Consider the following 17800-nt stretch of genomic DNA (forward strand, 5'->3'; position numbering starts at 1 on the left):
CTCCCATGGCAGAGTGGAGAACAGAAGGAAAAGAAGTGAGGGTGGTTGCAAGGAGACCACTTAGGAAGCTACTACATTACTCTGGAAGCCAGTGGGCCTGAAGAACCTGAATTCAGCATATTCAGTTAGCAGAATCAACTGCATGGGGTGGGGGGAGCACAGAGAACAGGTTTGGAAGAAAATAAATTGAATTTAGTATGTGGTTAGGGGACCTCGGTAGCTTAGTTGGTGTTAAGCATCCGACTTCAGCTCAGGTCATGATTTCACAGTTCATGGGTTTGAGCCTTGTGTCGGGCTCTGTGCCGATAGCTCAGAGTCTGGAGCCTGCTTCGAATTCTGTGTCTCCCCCTCTCTCTGCCCCTCCCCTGTTTGCACTCTGTCTCTCTCTCTCAAAAATAAACAAACATTAAAAAAAATTTTAGGGGCGCCTGGGTGGCGCAGTCGGTTAAGCGTCCGACTTCAGCCAGGTCACGATCTCGCGGTCTGTGAGTTCGAGCCCCGCGTCAGGCTCTGGGCTGATGGCTCGGAGCCTGGAGCCTGTTTCCGATTCTGTGTCTCCCTCTCTCTCTGCCCCTCCCCCGTTCATGCTCTGTCTCTCTCTGTCCCAAAAAAAAAAAAAAAAAAAAAAAAAAAAAAAAAAATTTTAGTATGAGGTTGTTGTTTGAGGTACCTGTAGGACTTAAGATAAGGAATTGATGAATTACATATGCTTCAAGATAGCACCTCTCTGAAGCTGCCCCCATACACCCAGGTAGAGTGAATAGTCCTCTCTCTAGCTCTTCAAACAAATCTCTATGACAGCCATTTTGCCTTTCTCCACACAACATTTGCAATCCTCTGCTGAATTTTCTCCATGTAGTTTATCACCTTCTAAAATACCATATTATTTACTTATCTTGTTTAATGTCTGCTCCCCACTCCTACTTTAATGTAAACAGGGCAGGGAATCTTGCCTATGGTTTTAAAAAATTCACACAGTCCCAAACACCATTTAAACGCTGCCCTTTTCTTTCTCTGGTTAATTTATTTTTTTCAGATATTACGACTGAAGAGCAGAAAAGTATATAACTCCCTTCTATCATTCAAAGAATAATCTTTACCTCCCCCCCCCCACCAAAAGTGCAAAAAGGAACCGAGTTACATGTAGCTTGTCCTGACTTTACTCACATACCCCAAATATAAGTCACTCACATTTTCCTATTCTTTACCCACCACAGTCCTTGGCCTTTTTGTTTCCCTTTCTGGATTGGATGTCATCCCATTTCTTACCTCAGTAGTCTAAACCCATCTATTTCCCACAAGATCTAATTCTTCTTTTGGGGACCATCCAGCAAAACATAATGAAAGACTTTTCCAATCACCAAGACATTCAAGCTATGCAGGTATATTTAAAAGAATAAGATCAAAGAAAATGAAAAACAGAGATTCAGGAGGAATATAGCAACTTGCATCTTCACAACCATATTACAAGGAGTTAAAAGCACTAGTATCCAAGATAACAAGACATCCACCCTCATTGGGAGAAGGCAGTACAGCGGTATCTGGCGCATATTAAGTGCTCAAGAAAAGTTAGCTGTTACCAATGATATAGCTTCCACTGACCACGCTCCCTACTGATCCTAAAACTATCAGTTCCTGCTAATTGGAAAAAGGGTTTTGGAGTGAGAACTAGCATCTACATGGGCTCTTGTTGAAATTCTGGATTTCCTTGACACCACTTGTAATTAATCTAGCCTTCCATAGGGTCCCAAGACCCATTTGTGTTCTACATGTGTTGATCCATTTTGATCTCCATAGACTGTGTTATGTGCCAGAATCATCTTGATACCTCAACAGGAGAGTCAGAATCCAGGAAAGTTTGCAATGATTTGTTAAACTTTCTGGATCACTCCATTATCTTTCTCTTATGATAACAATAGTTTTATTTAATAATTCTTGTAGTAAAGCCTATTTTGACTGTTGTATTGAATTACCTTCTTCTCTTTGGTTGAGAGGAGAGATATTTTGTAAGAGAGCTAATGATCAAAATATTTATGCTGTATGTCAGCCTGTCTGTGAAGGAAGAAGCAGGAAAATCCATTGTTTTCCTGGAAATTAAAAAACTGGCAGCCAGGAAGACTGGGAATATGAAGTAGTTGTATCCCCTAAGCTGGTCTGTAGAGGTGTAACCAGTTGGAACTCCTCAAAGCAAAAGGTGAAGCTCAAAGTTCTCAAGTTGCTGGATGGAAGACTGGAAAGCAGTATATTCTGCTTAATAACAAATCAAAGACAAAAAAAATCAAAGATATTAACCTGTTTCTCTGCTGAACTATAATCGTTATTAACAACTGATTATCCCCTAGATTTTCGTTACTTCATTTTCTTCCTCCTTCTGATATAAAACGTCTGCTATGAAAGAAGCAGACGAATGTAAATGTGAACCAAACTGATATTAATCCCATATTTTGATCTCTCAAAAAACACACCTCCACTGAGCAGATCGTTTGTTTCATCTAGGGAGGAATACATGAGATGGAAGGAAGGTCAGTAAATAGTTACTGCTACCAATATCCCTTAGTTTTAGGTAGAATTAGTTGGTGTAGCTGCCCTCATACCCACCTTTGCTTTAAAATGAGTAAAAGGAGTGGGTCATGACAAGAGCCTATGAAAGTTTCGAAAAGCAAAAATGAAATTATGCCAAAGATAGGGGGCAGCTGCTTCACTGGTCCAGCACAGGTATCAATCCACTGGAAAAAACGTAATTTGAAAAGCGCTTTTCTACGTGAAAATCAGTGATGGGAGTTGTTGCCGTTGTGTACCTCTTAGTAACGGCTAACCTAGGATTCCAGGGGCACTTGGCACTTTCTTTTAACCCTCAGCCCTCCTGGAAAAGTGTTACTTTCTACTGACTTCCTTAGAGAAACAGACTTCCTCCGATTTTAGGAACTATTGGAATGCTTTGCTTTCCTTAAAAACGAAATAAACTGGGGCGAAACAAGAAAGCCGCAGAAACTAACACAAAAGTTCAAACTTTGCCGCCTGTGTGCAATCCGGGTTCTCGGCCACGCCTGGGGCGGAAGGGGCGGAGACTCCATGCATCATATGCCAGCGCCGGAAGTTGGTTGAGACACAGCGACGAGCCGTAATCTGGTTAAAGCTCGGAGTGCGAAGTTTCGCCGCGTTACGTGCGTAGGGAATTGGCTGGTTGGGATTTAGAGGTGGGTATTTGGGTTGAAACTGGAAAGACCCTCAAGGTTAAAAAGGCCCGGTATGGAAATCGGGAGAAGCTGGAGTTTGAGGAGTGAATGGTGTTAGTACTTTGGTTTCGTTCAGTTTAGTTTGGCTTTTGGGAGTTACTCTTAACTTCTGTTCGCATGTTTTCCTATTGAGGCATATAGTTTTTTGCTTTCTGCTAAAGTTTGGAAAAACAAGACTTGTGTTAAGTGGAACACGAGCTTTGCAGTCAGATCCCAGTGCCCCTGCCTCTTAGTAGCTGAATAATCCTGCGCAAATTAACTTACAAGGCTGGGTTTCTTCATCTGAAAAGTAAGGGCAATACCTCCTAGGATTGTTGTAAAGATTATAATGAAATAACATGTGTAAAATGTTATCGTGTCCGGTTTGGGGGTAAGCGCGCAATACATTGTGTTTTTGTTTCGTCCTTTAGCTCTACCTATACAGTTTGAAAAAGTACAGGTTAGGAATTGGGACTTTTTTAGATTTCCCTGAGAAAAAATGAGGTATGGTTGGATTTGCAAGGAGCCCCTTTGAGATACTCAATATTTGAGTCTGTGATTTGATTTCAGACTATCAATGGATACTCAGAAGGACGTTCAACCCCCAAAGCAGCAGCCAATGATATATATCTGCGGAGGTAAGGGCACTTACATACATAAAGTGGGAGTGTTTTACTTCAGTTTTGAAATAATTACATTACACTTAGTCTTAAACGAGTCTTTAAAGTTACAAAGCAGAACACCAGCAACCCTAAGAAAACCTCTCATTAAGAGTTCATTTACTCACCAAGAAAAAGTGCAGCGCCCACTACTCTTTTTTCTTTCCTCCTTAATATGTTGGTTGTTAAATAACAAAAGTTCAACTGAGTACATTTTATTTTTTTTTATTTTTTTTCTTTTTTCTTTTTATTTATTTTTTCAATATATGAAATTTATTGTCAAATTGGTTTCCATACAACACCCAGTGCTCATCCCAAAAGGTGCCCTCCTCAATACCCATCCCCCACCCTCCCCTCCCTCCCACCCCCCATCAACCCTCAACAACTGAGTACATTTTAAAGATGTAATAGGCTTTATTAATCCATTCATGAATCTGGCAGCATCCTGTCTAGCAAGTAGATGAGACCTCCAAAGGGTTACAGAAAAGGAAAGGTTTTTAAAGGTAGAGAGGAGTGGAGAAATGAAAATTATTAGCGAAGAATCCTGTGTTTAAGGTAAGGTCACCCTTCTAAGAGGAATGGAAAAATCAGTAAATTTCCTAGCGCTGACAAGGAAATTCCCATATTGACTGGTCAAAGGTTGCGTTTCTGCAGGGCTGAAACTGCAGTTAGGTTAGGTGTTAGGTCTTGGTTTACTGATTTGGGGCCTCAACCCAAGTGAGGCCATTTGGGGCCTGTAGTTTCCTTTTTAACATGGCCATAGCACCATACTCTTGAGATTGAGTACATTTTAGTGCTTTGGGTGAAAAATACAGTTAAGATAATTTGCTTGTCTGTAATATTTTTCCTCTAGACATTGAATAAACATGCTTTCTTTTTTAGAATGTCACACAGAAAATGAAATAAAATCCAGGGATCCAATCAGATGCAGAGAATGTGGATACAGAATAATGTACAAGAAAAGGACTAAAAGATGTATCCTTTTAACTTGTTAAATATGAAGTAGATGGAAGTGAAGAATAATGCTTGGGTTGCTAGTCAAAGACTAATTTCTGGTAAATGGTAATAATTTTTGGTCTACTTACCAAAAAAAAAAGCATGATTAGGATTTTCATAATCATTTTTATTTTCATAATAATTAATTCAGATGCATATACTAAATATCTATATACTAGTAGATTTTGGGTCTCATAAGTCTATTTTTCAGGCTTCTATATTTAACTTATTTTACTTATACTCATTTTTGAGTTTGAGTTCATGGACAAACTAAATTATACAAAGAGAAATACAAATACTGTATATGAATGCTACCTTATGGAAAAAGCGAGGCTTACAAATTGGCCATAAGACTGAGAGTACATTGTTACGTGGTAACTACAAATGCAATATTTTTAAAACCAGTAAGTTACCTTGCCAACATTGCTTTAGTGTTTTTTGGTGCATTGATCTTTTGTATCATGGAAAGGGGACTAATGAAAATTGAAATCTTTTTTTGTAGTTCTTTTCTAGTTGTTATAGTAAATAGTGAGTTCTGTTCTTTTGTGCATTTTATTTTATTAAAGTTATTTATTTAATCTCTACACCCAACGTGGGCCTCGAACTCACAACCTGAGATTAAGCATCACATGCTGTTCCAGCTTAACCAGTTAGGCACTCCCCCCTTTTTTTTTAAGTTTATTTATTTAATCTCTCTTTTTTGCATTTTAGATCACATAACTAGCAAATAGAAAGTGACTTGGAAGTGTTAATCTTTCATATAATTTTTAAATATGTGTTTTGTCCTTAACTCAGTTTAATACAGTGGTGGTTTTTGATGCTCGATGAAACATGGAATTCAGAGGATTATCTTCATTTGTACTTGGACTTGCTGTTAATGTTGTATAGCTTTTGATGAGTGTATTTATCTTTATGAATACAACTACATACACATGATTTCGTTTTAAAATTCATCTTGTATTTAGGCATCTATTAATAATGTCTATAAAGAAAAATTCTTTGTTCAATTACATTATTTATAATTTCCTTTTTTTTTTAATGTTTATTTTTGAGAGAGTACGAGCAAGGGAGGGGCAGAGAGAGGGGGACAGCATATCTGAAGCAGGTTCTTGGATCTGTGCACTGACAGCAGCAAGCCTGATGTGGGTCTCAAACTCAAGAACCGTGAGATCATGACCTGAGCCCAAGTGCAACACTCGACTGTTTCGGCCACCTGGGCACCCCTAATTCACTTTTTTTGTATGTGTAATCTGACACATAGGGAAAGTTAAAAGTGCTTCCCTAAATCACACTTTTAATCAAGACCTAGAATCTTGTAGGGGCCTTGTTGAGAATGAAGTTTACCAGGGCCCTGTGAAGGTCTGATTAAGTAAGTTCCTTGGAAACTACTGTTTTACATCAAATTTGTAAACCCTCCAGCATCATTTTGTATTGAGTATACCAGTGTACTTACTGTCACACACATAATGCATGCATTATTTTGAGTTATATTTTTCATTTGTTACTTGGTATAGGCCTTCTGATAAAATGCTTAACTATTTTTTAAATCTTGGGTGAGGGAAAAGAAACTTCAGTGGTTGTTTCTGTAAGGCAAAGTCAACCCTAAGTAAAGTGGATGAGGCAGACTATTAAGGCAGGTGTAGTTTCCGAGGTGCAGTCATTAAGGTAAAAAATTCTGCTTTCAGGATATTAAAAAAGGGACTAGTTTACACTGAACTGTGGTTGGATGTTTAAAACTTTTGCCTTGATCTTAGGGATATGGATAATCAGATACTCCATCTGTTCCAGGATTCCATCATTATGGAATGTCCTCTGATATTCATTTCAAAGAGTAGATACATTCCACCTTCACTAATAGCTATGTGTGTCTCTGAAATTCAAAATATTCACCATGCCATTTAAAAAAAACCCCTGTGTTTCTACCACCGTCTTTGAATATTAAGTTCTGTAAATTTATTATATGCTATACAAAGTACTACCATGCTGAAATTTTTAAAGAGTGCTTCCTAGGTCTAGGTTTTCTTTAGCCATGACTTTCATAATTTTGTAATTCTGCTATGTTCATTGACCTTGTCTCTTTTAGATAAAAGAGTCCCAATAAATATGATACAACAGTCCCCTAAAAAACTCCCAGCACTTTGGATAATGTTGCTGTTAACTGTTTTTTATTTCATCCTAGGTATTTTACGTATTGTTAGTTTAATTGAATATTGTTAGCTTGTTAATTAGACAGTGGTTTAATGGAAAAAGTATTACCACTGGAATCCAAGACCAACATTTCAATCAGTCACCTCTTTGTGTCCCTTTCATCTATAAAAATGGAAGTAATTTTACCTCTTGCCTTTTTAAGGAAAAAAAAAAAGATAAAAGATATATAATTGCTTTAAAAGATTCTTTTGAATAGTGATGTATAAATATAAAAATCAGTAAATCTGAGCTTAAAGTTGACATATAACTTGTTCCCTACTTAAACTGCTTACCAATGACTATGGATATGTATGTTCATGAAAAATGCATGGAAACAGGTTCAAATCCAGCCTTGCTACTCAGTGACTGGCCAGTTCATTTAACTTCAGCTTCATTGTCAAAATGGAGGAATTTATGATGGTCAGTACAGTGCTTTGAGATTCTGAAGTTACCTTCAGAGATTGAAGTTGTGGAAAATTTAAAAATAATAGATGAAATCAGAAATGGCCACTCTTAATAAAATACATAAGGTATGAAAGTGTAAACTGAGAAGATGTAAAAATGAGTTGGCTCTTCACATATACAAATCCATGGACATTTCCACCCCTCCTAGAACAATTCTGTGTAGAAAATTGGTCAAGGGGGACTGGCTCTTTGAGCAGAGGGCTGGAGGATGAGAAGGAACCTGACATAGCAAGACAAGAGGAAGGAGTATCCCTGAAATTGAGGAAATAGCCAGTATAATGGCTCAGGGGTTGAAAGTAAGCTTGCCTTGTTCACACTTCAGAATGAAGCCCTTGTGATACACACTTTGAGGTAGGCAGGGAGGCCTGCTCACTTACGGTCTCATGATGGGAGTAAGCAGGAGAGTGACACGGATTAAGACTTACTTGAGCTGTTCTGTAAGAGTGGACAATGTAGGAATGGGTGAGGATGGGCAAGCCAGTTAAGGGCCACATGTAAATAGTTCAGGATAATGATGGTTGAGCCAGGGTGGTAGCTGTGGAGGGAAGTAAGAAGTACTTGGTTGTAACATAACATTTTGAAGTTGAGGTTAATGGGACTTATTAGTAAGTACTTAACAGTTTAGTAAACAGTATGGACTTTGGTAAAAGGCTTTGGGTTCAGATATCCACAGTGTCCTTTGTTAACTGGCCGTGTGACTTCACCAGGATTCGCTTTCCTCATTTGTAGGATAGGCATGAAATAATAGCACCTACCTCAGAGGTTAGTTGCAAAATAAAATCCATAAAAGCTTTTACCCTAACAAATGTTAACTATTACCACCATTACTGTCTAAGTATTACTGTTTTCCACAAAGATGATTTTGTTAGTTTTAGGATTAGTCTCCCAGCTACGGGCCTTGCTGTCTCCATACTCTTGAGATTGCTCTTTCTGAAAGACAGATTTCATGGCGCTGTCCTGCTGAAAATCCTCAGTAGCTCTCCATTTTGATAAAGTCAAAACTATTGGGAATGGTATATTTGGTTCTTGATAATATGACTCCTTTTCTATCTCTGTCACAAGTTCAGCCCACTTAAACCACTTAATCTTTTGATTCTAAGGAGATCTCTGCAGTTCCTTAAGCAGGTAACAGGACTTATTTCTTTCTTATCTGTCCTTTCCCATGCTTTTCCCCCTGCGTTGAAATGATCTTTTCTGGGTTCTTCACCAGCATCAGAATTTCAAAGGATTGTTTTATAGTCCACTAGTTTCCAATATCGTTGAGAAGTCCAAAACCATTCTTCTATCTAATTCTTTGTGTGTGATGCCTTTTCTTTCTGGAAAATTAGAGTTTTCCTTGCCAGTGTATCGAAATTTTATAATATGTGCCTTGGTATGGGGCTCTTTTCCACTGTTCTGGTCACTTGGGTGGGTACTTTCAACCTGGAAAGTAAAGCTCTACAATTCTGGGAAATTTTCTTGAATTGTTTAGTAACTTCCTGCCCTCGATATTTTCTTCTCTCTAGGTCTTTTTTAAAAAATCTAATATTAGACTTCATTGACCTGACTTTCTCATCTTTCCTTTTCCTTTGTTTCTTTGCTCTTTAAAAAGTGCCTTCAATTTTTCTTTCTTTTTTTTTTTTAAAGTAAGCTCTACACACAACATGGGGCCTCAATTCATGACCCCAAAATCAAGAGTCACACACTCCACTAACAGCCAGCCAGGCACCCCTCAATTTTAGTTTCTAATCCATTTATTGGGATTTTCATTTCTGGTATAATTTTAATTTCTACAAGGTTATTAGTTTTTCTTCAAAAATATATTTGAATATATATACATTCAAAGAAAAAGTATATATCCATCCTTGTTTCTTGGATGCAAAGTCTTAACTCTATGAAGATGATAGTGATAATTTTCTTTTGCCTACATAGTCTATTCCAGTCATGTTACTTTTTATCCTACTTGTTTATTCAGCATAAATGTATATACATAATTATAACCAGAAGAAAACAGTGAAAAGAAAATTACAGGGCATGTGGAATTACAACCGTTTCACCAAATATTTAAAGGATTTCTCGCATGCTGGAAGTTAGAATAGTGTTAAAACAGTGTTTTAAACCTAGGACATAGTTTTGAGTGAAGTTTGTTGGCTGGAATGAGGTGTGAAATGATTATGCATGGATTGGGGCATGTGATGACGTTCCCCATGACAATTTAATAAAGCTTACTAAGGATTATGCTAAAGTTTGAATCTGTCTATAAATATTCAAATTTAACATTCTCTAGCACTGGCAATGGAAATAATAATAAATGTATTGTTAATCATGTTTTTAGCAGAGTTTTTACCACTATTGGTGCCTGCTAAAGGACTGTAGATTTAATTTAAGTGCAGAGAGGAGGGCGAATTGCATTAATGAATTCCTGTTATGTGCCAGGCACTAATCTGAAATTATAAAGTGAAATATATTTCCCCACAAATGATATATATTGTTTTATTCATTTGGATTGTATTGTGCCTTATTTGCTTTATAGCAAATATACAGTGTCTGACTCATAACCAGCGCTCAGAAAATGTTGAACACCTGCAAAGGAAGGCAGACTCTTTCATTTACTCTTTTGTGTAAAGGGAAAGGGCTAAATCTGGATTGCCTTGTAGATATCCTGAACATTTAATTATATTTCTAAAATTGAAATGGAATGGTTATCAATTTACAGTTCTTGGTACTTTTAACTATCCAGAACTGTAACGGCGTTTTAACGCCATCAAAAACGAATGCAAAACAGAAAGGGAACCCTCTCACTTGGACTCTTAACTTCTCCCTAATGATCTGTGCCGGCAAAGCTGGGCGCGGAGGCCAATCAGTGCGGCAGGTCGAGGGCCAGCCAATCATTCGCAGAGGCCCTAGTCCCGCCCCCGGCGCTCAGCCTCTGGCCTTTGGGTGCCCAGGCGGGGCGACACTCCCCCCATCTCGGCACCTGCGGTCAATTGTGTAGCGGTCTCGTCCTTCCACAACGCTGGGTCTGAGAGCCAGGTGAGTACCCGCCGGCCAGGAGTAAATTACATCTCCCCATCGCAGTTACCTCAGGGAGCTGGGGTGAAAGGCGAACCCCAAGAAGCAAATGTACGGTCGGACTCGACTGAGGGAGCGAGTTATGGGATGAACAAACGGGCTTTAGTTTCCTGCAGCTGACGGTGGCCGATGTTGGGACGCGGGTTGCTGGGATCCGCCGGCGGCGACCAGACCTGGGGAATGGGGAGCAATCTCAGTGTCCTCAAGGGCCCGTTGACCTTTGGGTTGGCTGTGGAGCTGAGGGTTCCCGGCCTGTCCCTGACCAGCCTCCCCCGCCCATCGGCGGCCGCGCTGTACACAAACCGTTGCTACGGCTGAGGAAGCCATTTCCTTTCGGTCTCCGCCTGCAGGGGGCGCTCGGCCCTGTGGTTTCTGGAAAGAAGGTGCCCAGGTGGAAGAAAACCGGTTTTCTTGTTGCGCATCACACTTTGCACTGGAGGTTATTTCTGCCCGTTGATTAGGGCATATGGGAAATGGATGTGGATCAGGATGATGATGAAGAGATTAAATCCAACTAGGACCGAGGTTTTTCCTAATCAAATTCCAAACATGTGGAAAGGTTCAAATGAGAGCGAATATTGTATGGTTTCCTTTTTGGAACTTGAAAATTAACATTTAGTAAGATGTGCATTGTGCCGGAAAACAACCCAAACAGACATGGTAATTTTCAAAAAGGATTTTCAGGGAAATGTTAAAACTGTGCAGAATGAAATTCATTTGCTTAGGTAAGAGATGACTCTGTTATTTCAAATGCTTTTCACTGTGATTTCTTCAAATCGTGAAATTTCAGGGGTTGCAAAATAAATTCAATTTGAGATCATGTATTTTAATCCTGTTGGATGTTTTTAAGTTTCTCCCGTGAAAGATCCTCCAACTCTTTGGAAAAATTCTAATGCAACCCATTCTGTTCTGGGCAGCGGCAATCATTTAAAAGTTCTTCATGTTGCTCTCCAGTAACTTCTACCCTTAAGGCTGTCCTTGTGATGGGACATATTCATCATCCTGGGCCTTGCCAGTATAGTGTGCAAACCATAATCTCAGTTCTCAGTTGGATTTCATCCAAGAGCTGATGAACTGTCAATCCCTTTTCTATGCCCAAGTCAAAGCCAGCAGGAACATGGAGAACCAGAAGCACCTCTCTTTCTGCAGAGGTCTGATGTAGGACCAGAATCCCAGAGGGCAGGCATGCTGGAGGAAATACTCCTGGTGAATTAGACCCATTGCTACTTAACTGTTTTAAAATTTATAAACCAATATGTTTTACTGCAGTGTTTTTAAACAATTTTGACAATGACTCATGATAAGAAATTTATTTGCAACGTGTGCATGTATTTACACACATTTGTCATTTGTATAGACATGAAATAAAAGTTTTTACAAAACAAGTATTTACTTTAATGGTATGTGAAGTAGTCAGATATTTTTGTTGCTGTTCTGTTCTGTCTCATTATAAGACAGTGCTAATCGCAACTCACTAAATTGATAGCAGGGGTTGCCACCTGCAGATGAAAAGCCTGGGTGTGATGCTAAGTATGTAGGCTCTGCAGTTGCCAACTGAGATTCAAATCCCCAGTTGACTATTTAATAGTTACATGACTTCGAGCAGGTTACTTAAAATACCAACTTCCTTATCTGTAAAATAGTAATTATTAATTCCCCTCTCGAGAGTGTTTTTGAAGATTATGTGAGATAATCCATGGCATACAGTAACTTAGATCCCTAAGTGTTAACTGTTATTACAGCTCGTTACTTAAAATAAAACCTACCTGCTACAGTAGTTGAAAGATTAAATGAGGTAATGTATGTAAAGTTCTTAGGGTGGTGCCCAGCACTCATTTAGAACTGTGTATTTTTTGCTGTTGTTATTATTATCATCATAATTAGCAGCAGTATCATTAAAGTGAAACTGTCCAAATACCCCATTCCCATTTCAGCTCAGCATTTTTTTAAAAAAAATTTTTTTAATGTTTATTTTTTTGAGAGAGAGATAGAGTACAAGCAGGGGAAGGGCAGAGAGGGAGACACAGAATCCAAAGCAGGCTCCAGGCTCTGAGCTCTCAGCACAGAGCCCGACGCGGGGCTCAAACTCATGAACCATGAGATCATGACCTGAGCTGAAGTTGGACACTTAACCAACTGAGCCACCCAGGTGCCCCTCAGCAAGTGTTTCTTAAAGGTCTAAGGCACTACTTATGTTAGTCCTGAATATATGATAATAAAGTAAGATCTCACAGTCTAGAAAGGAAGACAAAAATACATAATTAAAATACATGCCATGAGAAAGGTATGGGCACAGTGCCGTTAGAACACAGATCTGGGAGCTGTTCATTGATGTGACTGGGCAGCAGGGAATGTAAAGGCAGGGAATGACTTAACTGTTGTTATCAGGGAGAGAGAGTTTAAAATGAGCAGCCTTCCTTCTTAGAAAAAACACAGCTCCTTTTCCATAGACTTGAAAAATAAATGTTACAGAAATGCCTAGATGGTTACTACTATCCAAATTAAGTCTTACTATGTATATACTTCATAACTTTTTTCTGTGCTACATTTCAGCCATGACTACCAAAGATTATCCATCATTGTGGGGTTTTGGAACAACAAAAACATTTAAAATTCCCGTTGAACATTTGGATTTCAAGTATATTGAAAAATGTTCAGATGTTAAACACTTGGAAAAAATTCTTTGTGTGCTCAGGTAAGCATTCAAAAATCATTTTATGTTTCAGTATGCCAATTATATTGTGCCTTCTGAAAGTTGAAACTCTCAGAAATATTGCAGAAATTTTTCAAACACTGATGTTGTTTTTTTTGTTTTGTTTTGTTTTTCCCCCAAGTTAGGTTCCAAAATCACTGTTTTGATCCAGTGGTTAGTTTGGAGGGTTCTGGCTAGGTCTACTTCCAGCATGCCATTTAGTCTCATTAGTATTCAAGAGGATATTTTTCTTGCTTCCTCCACGTTTTCTAGGAGAAGGTAAAGTAGCCGTGGAAGTAGCCATTAGGAGATGAGGTTAGCTCACCAGCCTACCGGTTGATAAAGTTCTTTGGTACTCTCCCCCTCCATACTATCTGCCAACAAAGATGCTAACTTACTGTGAGCTGGTCACAGGGAGAGGATGACGGGAAGACCAGGATGTAGGACCAGAAGGCAGGGGATCCGGGCCTTCTCAGGGGGAGGACCCCGTGGTGGTGATTGTTAGACTTTAATATACATCAGATATGGTTGTTAAAAATGCAAATTTGAGGGTCCCATTCCCAGAGATCCTGCCTCGGGAAATCTGGGGTGGGGCCCAGGAACATATGTTTTCAAACAAGTGCCTGGCTGATTGACATGGAGGTGGTCAAGGGAGCCCATTCCAAGAAACACTGCCCTGTGGCATACCAATCTGTGCCACCTATTTTGGATGTCATGGGGGGTTTTCCTTTCCTTCCTAATATTGCAGAAGCACTTGTGGAGCAGGAATTGCTCCTTTTTTAGCACATCAGTAGCGTTCCTTTTGCTTGGTGGCAGTTCTGTATTTTTTCCCTTGTGACCCCCTTCCTCATCACTGTGTCCTCTCCTTTTTTTTCTCTGTTACCACCTTCAGCCTCCTGTCCTCCCTAAGCATCCTTGCTTATGCCCAGCCAGAGTAGATGTCATAACCTCATCATTTCTGAAATGGAACGATGAAAGATATCATATTTTTCCTTTTTTTCTCAGCAGTGTATGCACCTTTTCATTTATGTTTGGTCAAGGACTGATAAAGCAAATGAGAAGCTGGCACGATGGAAGAGTTTAAAAGCCATGTTATGTTGGTTCTAAGAAATTCTGTGAATGGCTTAATTAAATTACATTGCATTGGTTTGGAACTTACTTCAAAAATTTTAATTTGAAAGTGGGATTTTTTTTCAATTTTTCTAAAAATTTAAAAGTAAACAGGCTTACAAGAGAAATGGAAAGGATTGATTTTCCTTAAACAACAATGAACAGAGTTTTCCATTTAACTCTCTAGGAGTGAATTCTGTTCCTGGAGTGGTTGGTTAGAGATGTGTTGTTCTGAACCCTTCCTTTGCCATTTTCTTCCTATCCCTTTGGGGGAAAAAAATTGAGCTACAAACTCCTCCTTGGAAGGGAAATCCAGTCTCGCTGTGTGCCTATCTCTAATATTTAATTTCCATTTGTAACTTAAAATTATCTTATGTAACAAAGTGAACACATGTTAAAGAGGAGAGAAAATGTTACTCAACTTTCAAAATGTGTGATGGAAACTGGTGTCTTTGAGGCTCCATTTTTTCCTTCGCGGCTTCACTCCATAGAGTAACGTAAAAATGGAGGTTGTGCTGGTTGAGGAAGGGGAGTGGGGAGCCCACACTCCGGCCTTCATCCCTGTGCAGGGGCTGCCCTGGAGATCTCCACAGAACCCCTCTGCTCCACAGAGCCCAGCCTGTAAACCACCAGACTACATGATCTCTAAATAAAGTGGTAACTCCAAAGTCTGAATTTTTTTTAAAGGTCTGGTGAGGAAGGATATTATCCTGAACTTACGGAATTTTGTGAAAAGCGCCTTAGAGGCTTGGCCCCTGAAAGTAGAGCTTTGAGGAAAGATAAGCCTGCAGCAACAGCATCCAGCTTTACAGCAGAAGAATGGGAAAAAATTGACGGTGATATAAAGGTATAGAGTGACCCCGGTTTTTGTGGGTTTTGTGACATTGTCACATTAAATATATGTCCACTTCACTTTTCCAAAATCGTAGACTTCTTTCTTTTTTTGTCAGTGAAGGGCTTTTAGTGGCAATCACTTACGTGGTATTGGTTGCTTCTCATACGCAGGAGAATATTGTGAATGTGTATGTTTGTGTCTGTACATCCACGTGTGTATTTTGTTTAATTTTATATATTTTTTGATATTTATTTTTGAGAGAGAGGGAAAAACAGAGCACAAGTGGGGAGGGGCAGAGAGAGAGGGAAACACAGAACCTGAAGCAGGCTCCAGGCTCTGAACTGTCAGCGCAAAGCCCGACGCGGGGCTCGAACTCTCGAAGCAGGAGATCATGCCCTGAGCCGAAGTCCGACACTTAACTGACTGAGCCATCCAGGTGCCCCACATGTGTATTTTAAATGACTGAACAAAATTCTATCCTATCGAAGAAAAATAATTCACTCAGCTTCTGTAAATAGAGCTCTACAAACATGTTGGTTTATAATTTCTTTTGTACCATCCTGGTTATTTCCTCGAGATAAATTATTAGTATTCAAGCTGCTTGATCAAAGGATTTGAATAATTCTAAGACTGTTGAAACACATTTGCATGTTCTCAGAAAAGTTGTGCCTTTTCGCCAACAGTATGTAAGAATGCCCGTTTAAGGCATTCTTCACTGGGGCCCTTGGATGGCTCAGTCGGTTAAGTGTCTGACTTCAGCTCAAGTCATGATCTCGTGTTCCGTGAGCTCGAGCCCTGCTTTGGGCTCTGCGCTGACAGCTCAGAGGCTGGAGCCTGCTTTGGATTCCGTGTCTCCTCTCTCTGCCCCTCCCCTGCTTACTCTCTTGTGCACATGCTCTGTCCCTATCTCTCTCTCAAAAATAAATAAACATTAAAAAAAATTAAGGTATTCTTCACTGGATACTGTAATCATTTTTTAATCAAATAATTGAAAACATGATAAGGATGTATTTGATTACTAGCAACATTAAATTTTTTTATCAGTTGAATTTCTTCTTTTAATAGCTATATCTTTAGTGATTTAGCTTTATTGAGGTATAATTTACATTCAATAAAAAATAGCAATGGTCTACATTTCACTGAGTTTTGACACATGTATATGCTATAAAACATTTCTATTAGCCTAAAAAGTTTTCTTGTGCTCCTTTGTAGTCAGTGCTGACTCCACACCCTGGTCCCTGGTAACCGCTGATCTGCTTTCTGTCATACGGATTTGTCTTTTCTAGACTTTCCTATAAATGTAGCCATACAGTATGTGTGGTCTTTTGTGTCTTCTGTCATTTGGCATCATGCTTTTGAGATGTGTCTATGTTGTTGCATGTTCACAGCTGGTTTCTTTTAATCACTGAGTAGTATTGAATTGTGTGGGTATCTCACAGTTTGTTTATCCACTTTCCGGTTGAGCAAAATGTTTTCCAAAGTGGCATAAGTTCCTGTTGCTGGGGTGCCTGGCTGGCTGGCTCAGTTGGTTAAGCATCTGCCTTCAGCTCAGGTCATGATTTCATGGTTCGTGAGTTGAAGCCCTGCATCAGGCTCTGTGGTAACAGCTCAGAGCCTGGAGCCTGCTTCAGATTCTGTGTGTGTCTCTCTCTCTGTTCCTCCCCCACTCATGCTGTCTCTCTCTGTCTCTCGATAATAAATAATCGTTAACAAAAGAAAAGTTCCTGTTGCTCTGCATCCTGGTTGGCAGTTCGTAATGCCAGTTTTGTTAATTTTAGCTATTTTATTAAGTATGCCGTGGTGTTTCATTGTGGTTTTAATTTCCATTTTAATGACCGACTTTCCTGAGTGTCTTTTCATGTGCTTATTTGCCATCCATAGATCTTCTTTTGTGAAAAGTCTTGAAATCCTTTGCCCATTAAAAAAAAATTGAATTATTTGTGTTCTTATTGAGTTGTAACACGCGTATCTTTCATTAGATACACCTTTTGCAGGTATTTTCTATATCCTGTGGATTCCCTTTTCATTTTTTTAATAGTGTCTTTGGAAGAGCAAAGGTTTTTAATTTGATGAAATCAATTTTTCTTTTACAGTCTGTACTTTGTGTCCTATTTAGGAAGTCTTTGTCTAATAATCCCGGATCCCCAAGTTCCTTCATATGATTCTTCTAGAAAGTTTCTAGCTTTAACTTTTAAATTTAGTTCTAGGATCAGTTATCATTTTTGGATACACACATACAATATAGGTATTCAAGGTTTCAAGCACCATTTTATGAAAGATTATCCTTTCCCCATGGAACACCTTGGTAGCATTGTCAAAAATGAATTGACCGTGTATGTACGGGTCTATTTCTGGACTCTCTATTCTCTTTCATTAATCTAAATGTCTCTCTTTACTCCAGTACCTCATTCTCTTGATTGTGGTAAGGCTTATATTAAGTCTTAAAATTGGATAGTACAAGTCCTCCAACTTTGTTCTTTTTTCATTGTTGTTTTAGCTCCTGTGGGTCCTTTGCTTGCCAGTTACTACAAAATAACTTGATTGTCTTTGGGTTGGGATTGTGGTGAATTTATGGATCAATTTTGGAATA

At 39.1% G+C, this 17800-nt stretch overlaps 2 protein-coding genes across 4 annotated transcripts in view; both read left to right on the forward strand.

The window, feature by feature from the left end:
* The first annotated feature begins 2912 nt into the window (after nt 1-2912).
* POLR2K (RNA polymerase II, I and III subunit K) lies at nt 2913-5823 on the forward strand. Its single transcript, XM_042923161.1, has 4 exons — nt 2913-3197; nt 3786-3853; nt 4757-4849; nt 5676-5823. Exons 2-4 carry the CDS (start codon nt 3793-3795, stop codon nt 5696-5698), a joined length of 177 nt encoding a protein of 58 aa, XP_042779095.1. The 5' UTR covers nt 2913-3197; nt 3786-3792; the 3' UTR covers nt 5699-5823.
* A 4991-nt stretch (nt 5824-10814) lies between these two features.
* The window catches only part of SPAG1 (sperm associated antigen 1), a 65338-nt gene continuing 58352 nt past the window's right edge, over nt 10815-17800 (forward strand). The window contains exons 1-3 of one of the 3 annotated variants that reach the window (XM_042923163.1): nt 10815-11298; nt 13127-13268; nt 15063-15222. In XM_042923163.1, coding sequence (XP_042779097.1) covers nt 11262-11298; nt 13127-13268; nt 15063-15222 — 339 coding nt within the window. In that variant the 5' untranslated portion in view covers nt 10815-11261. Of the gene's footprint in view, nt 11299-12771; nt 13269-15062; nt 15223-17800 lie in introns of those variants that run through there. The other 2 variants (XM_042923162.1, XM_042923164.1) reach the window with 2 other exon arrangements.

Source organism: Panthera leo, chromosome F2 (assembly GCF_018350215.1).
Source record: "Panthera leo isolate Ple1 chromosome F2, P.leo_Ple1_pat1.1, whole genome shotgun sequence".
Classification (NCBI taxonomy): Eukaryota; Metazoa; Chordata; class Mammalia; order Carnivora; family Felidae; genus Panthera; species Panthera leo.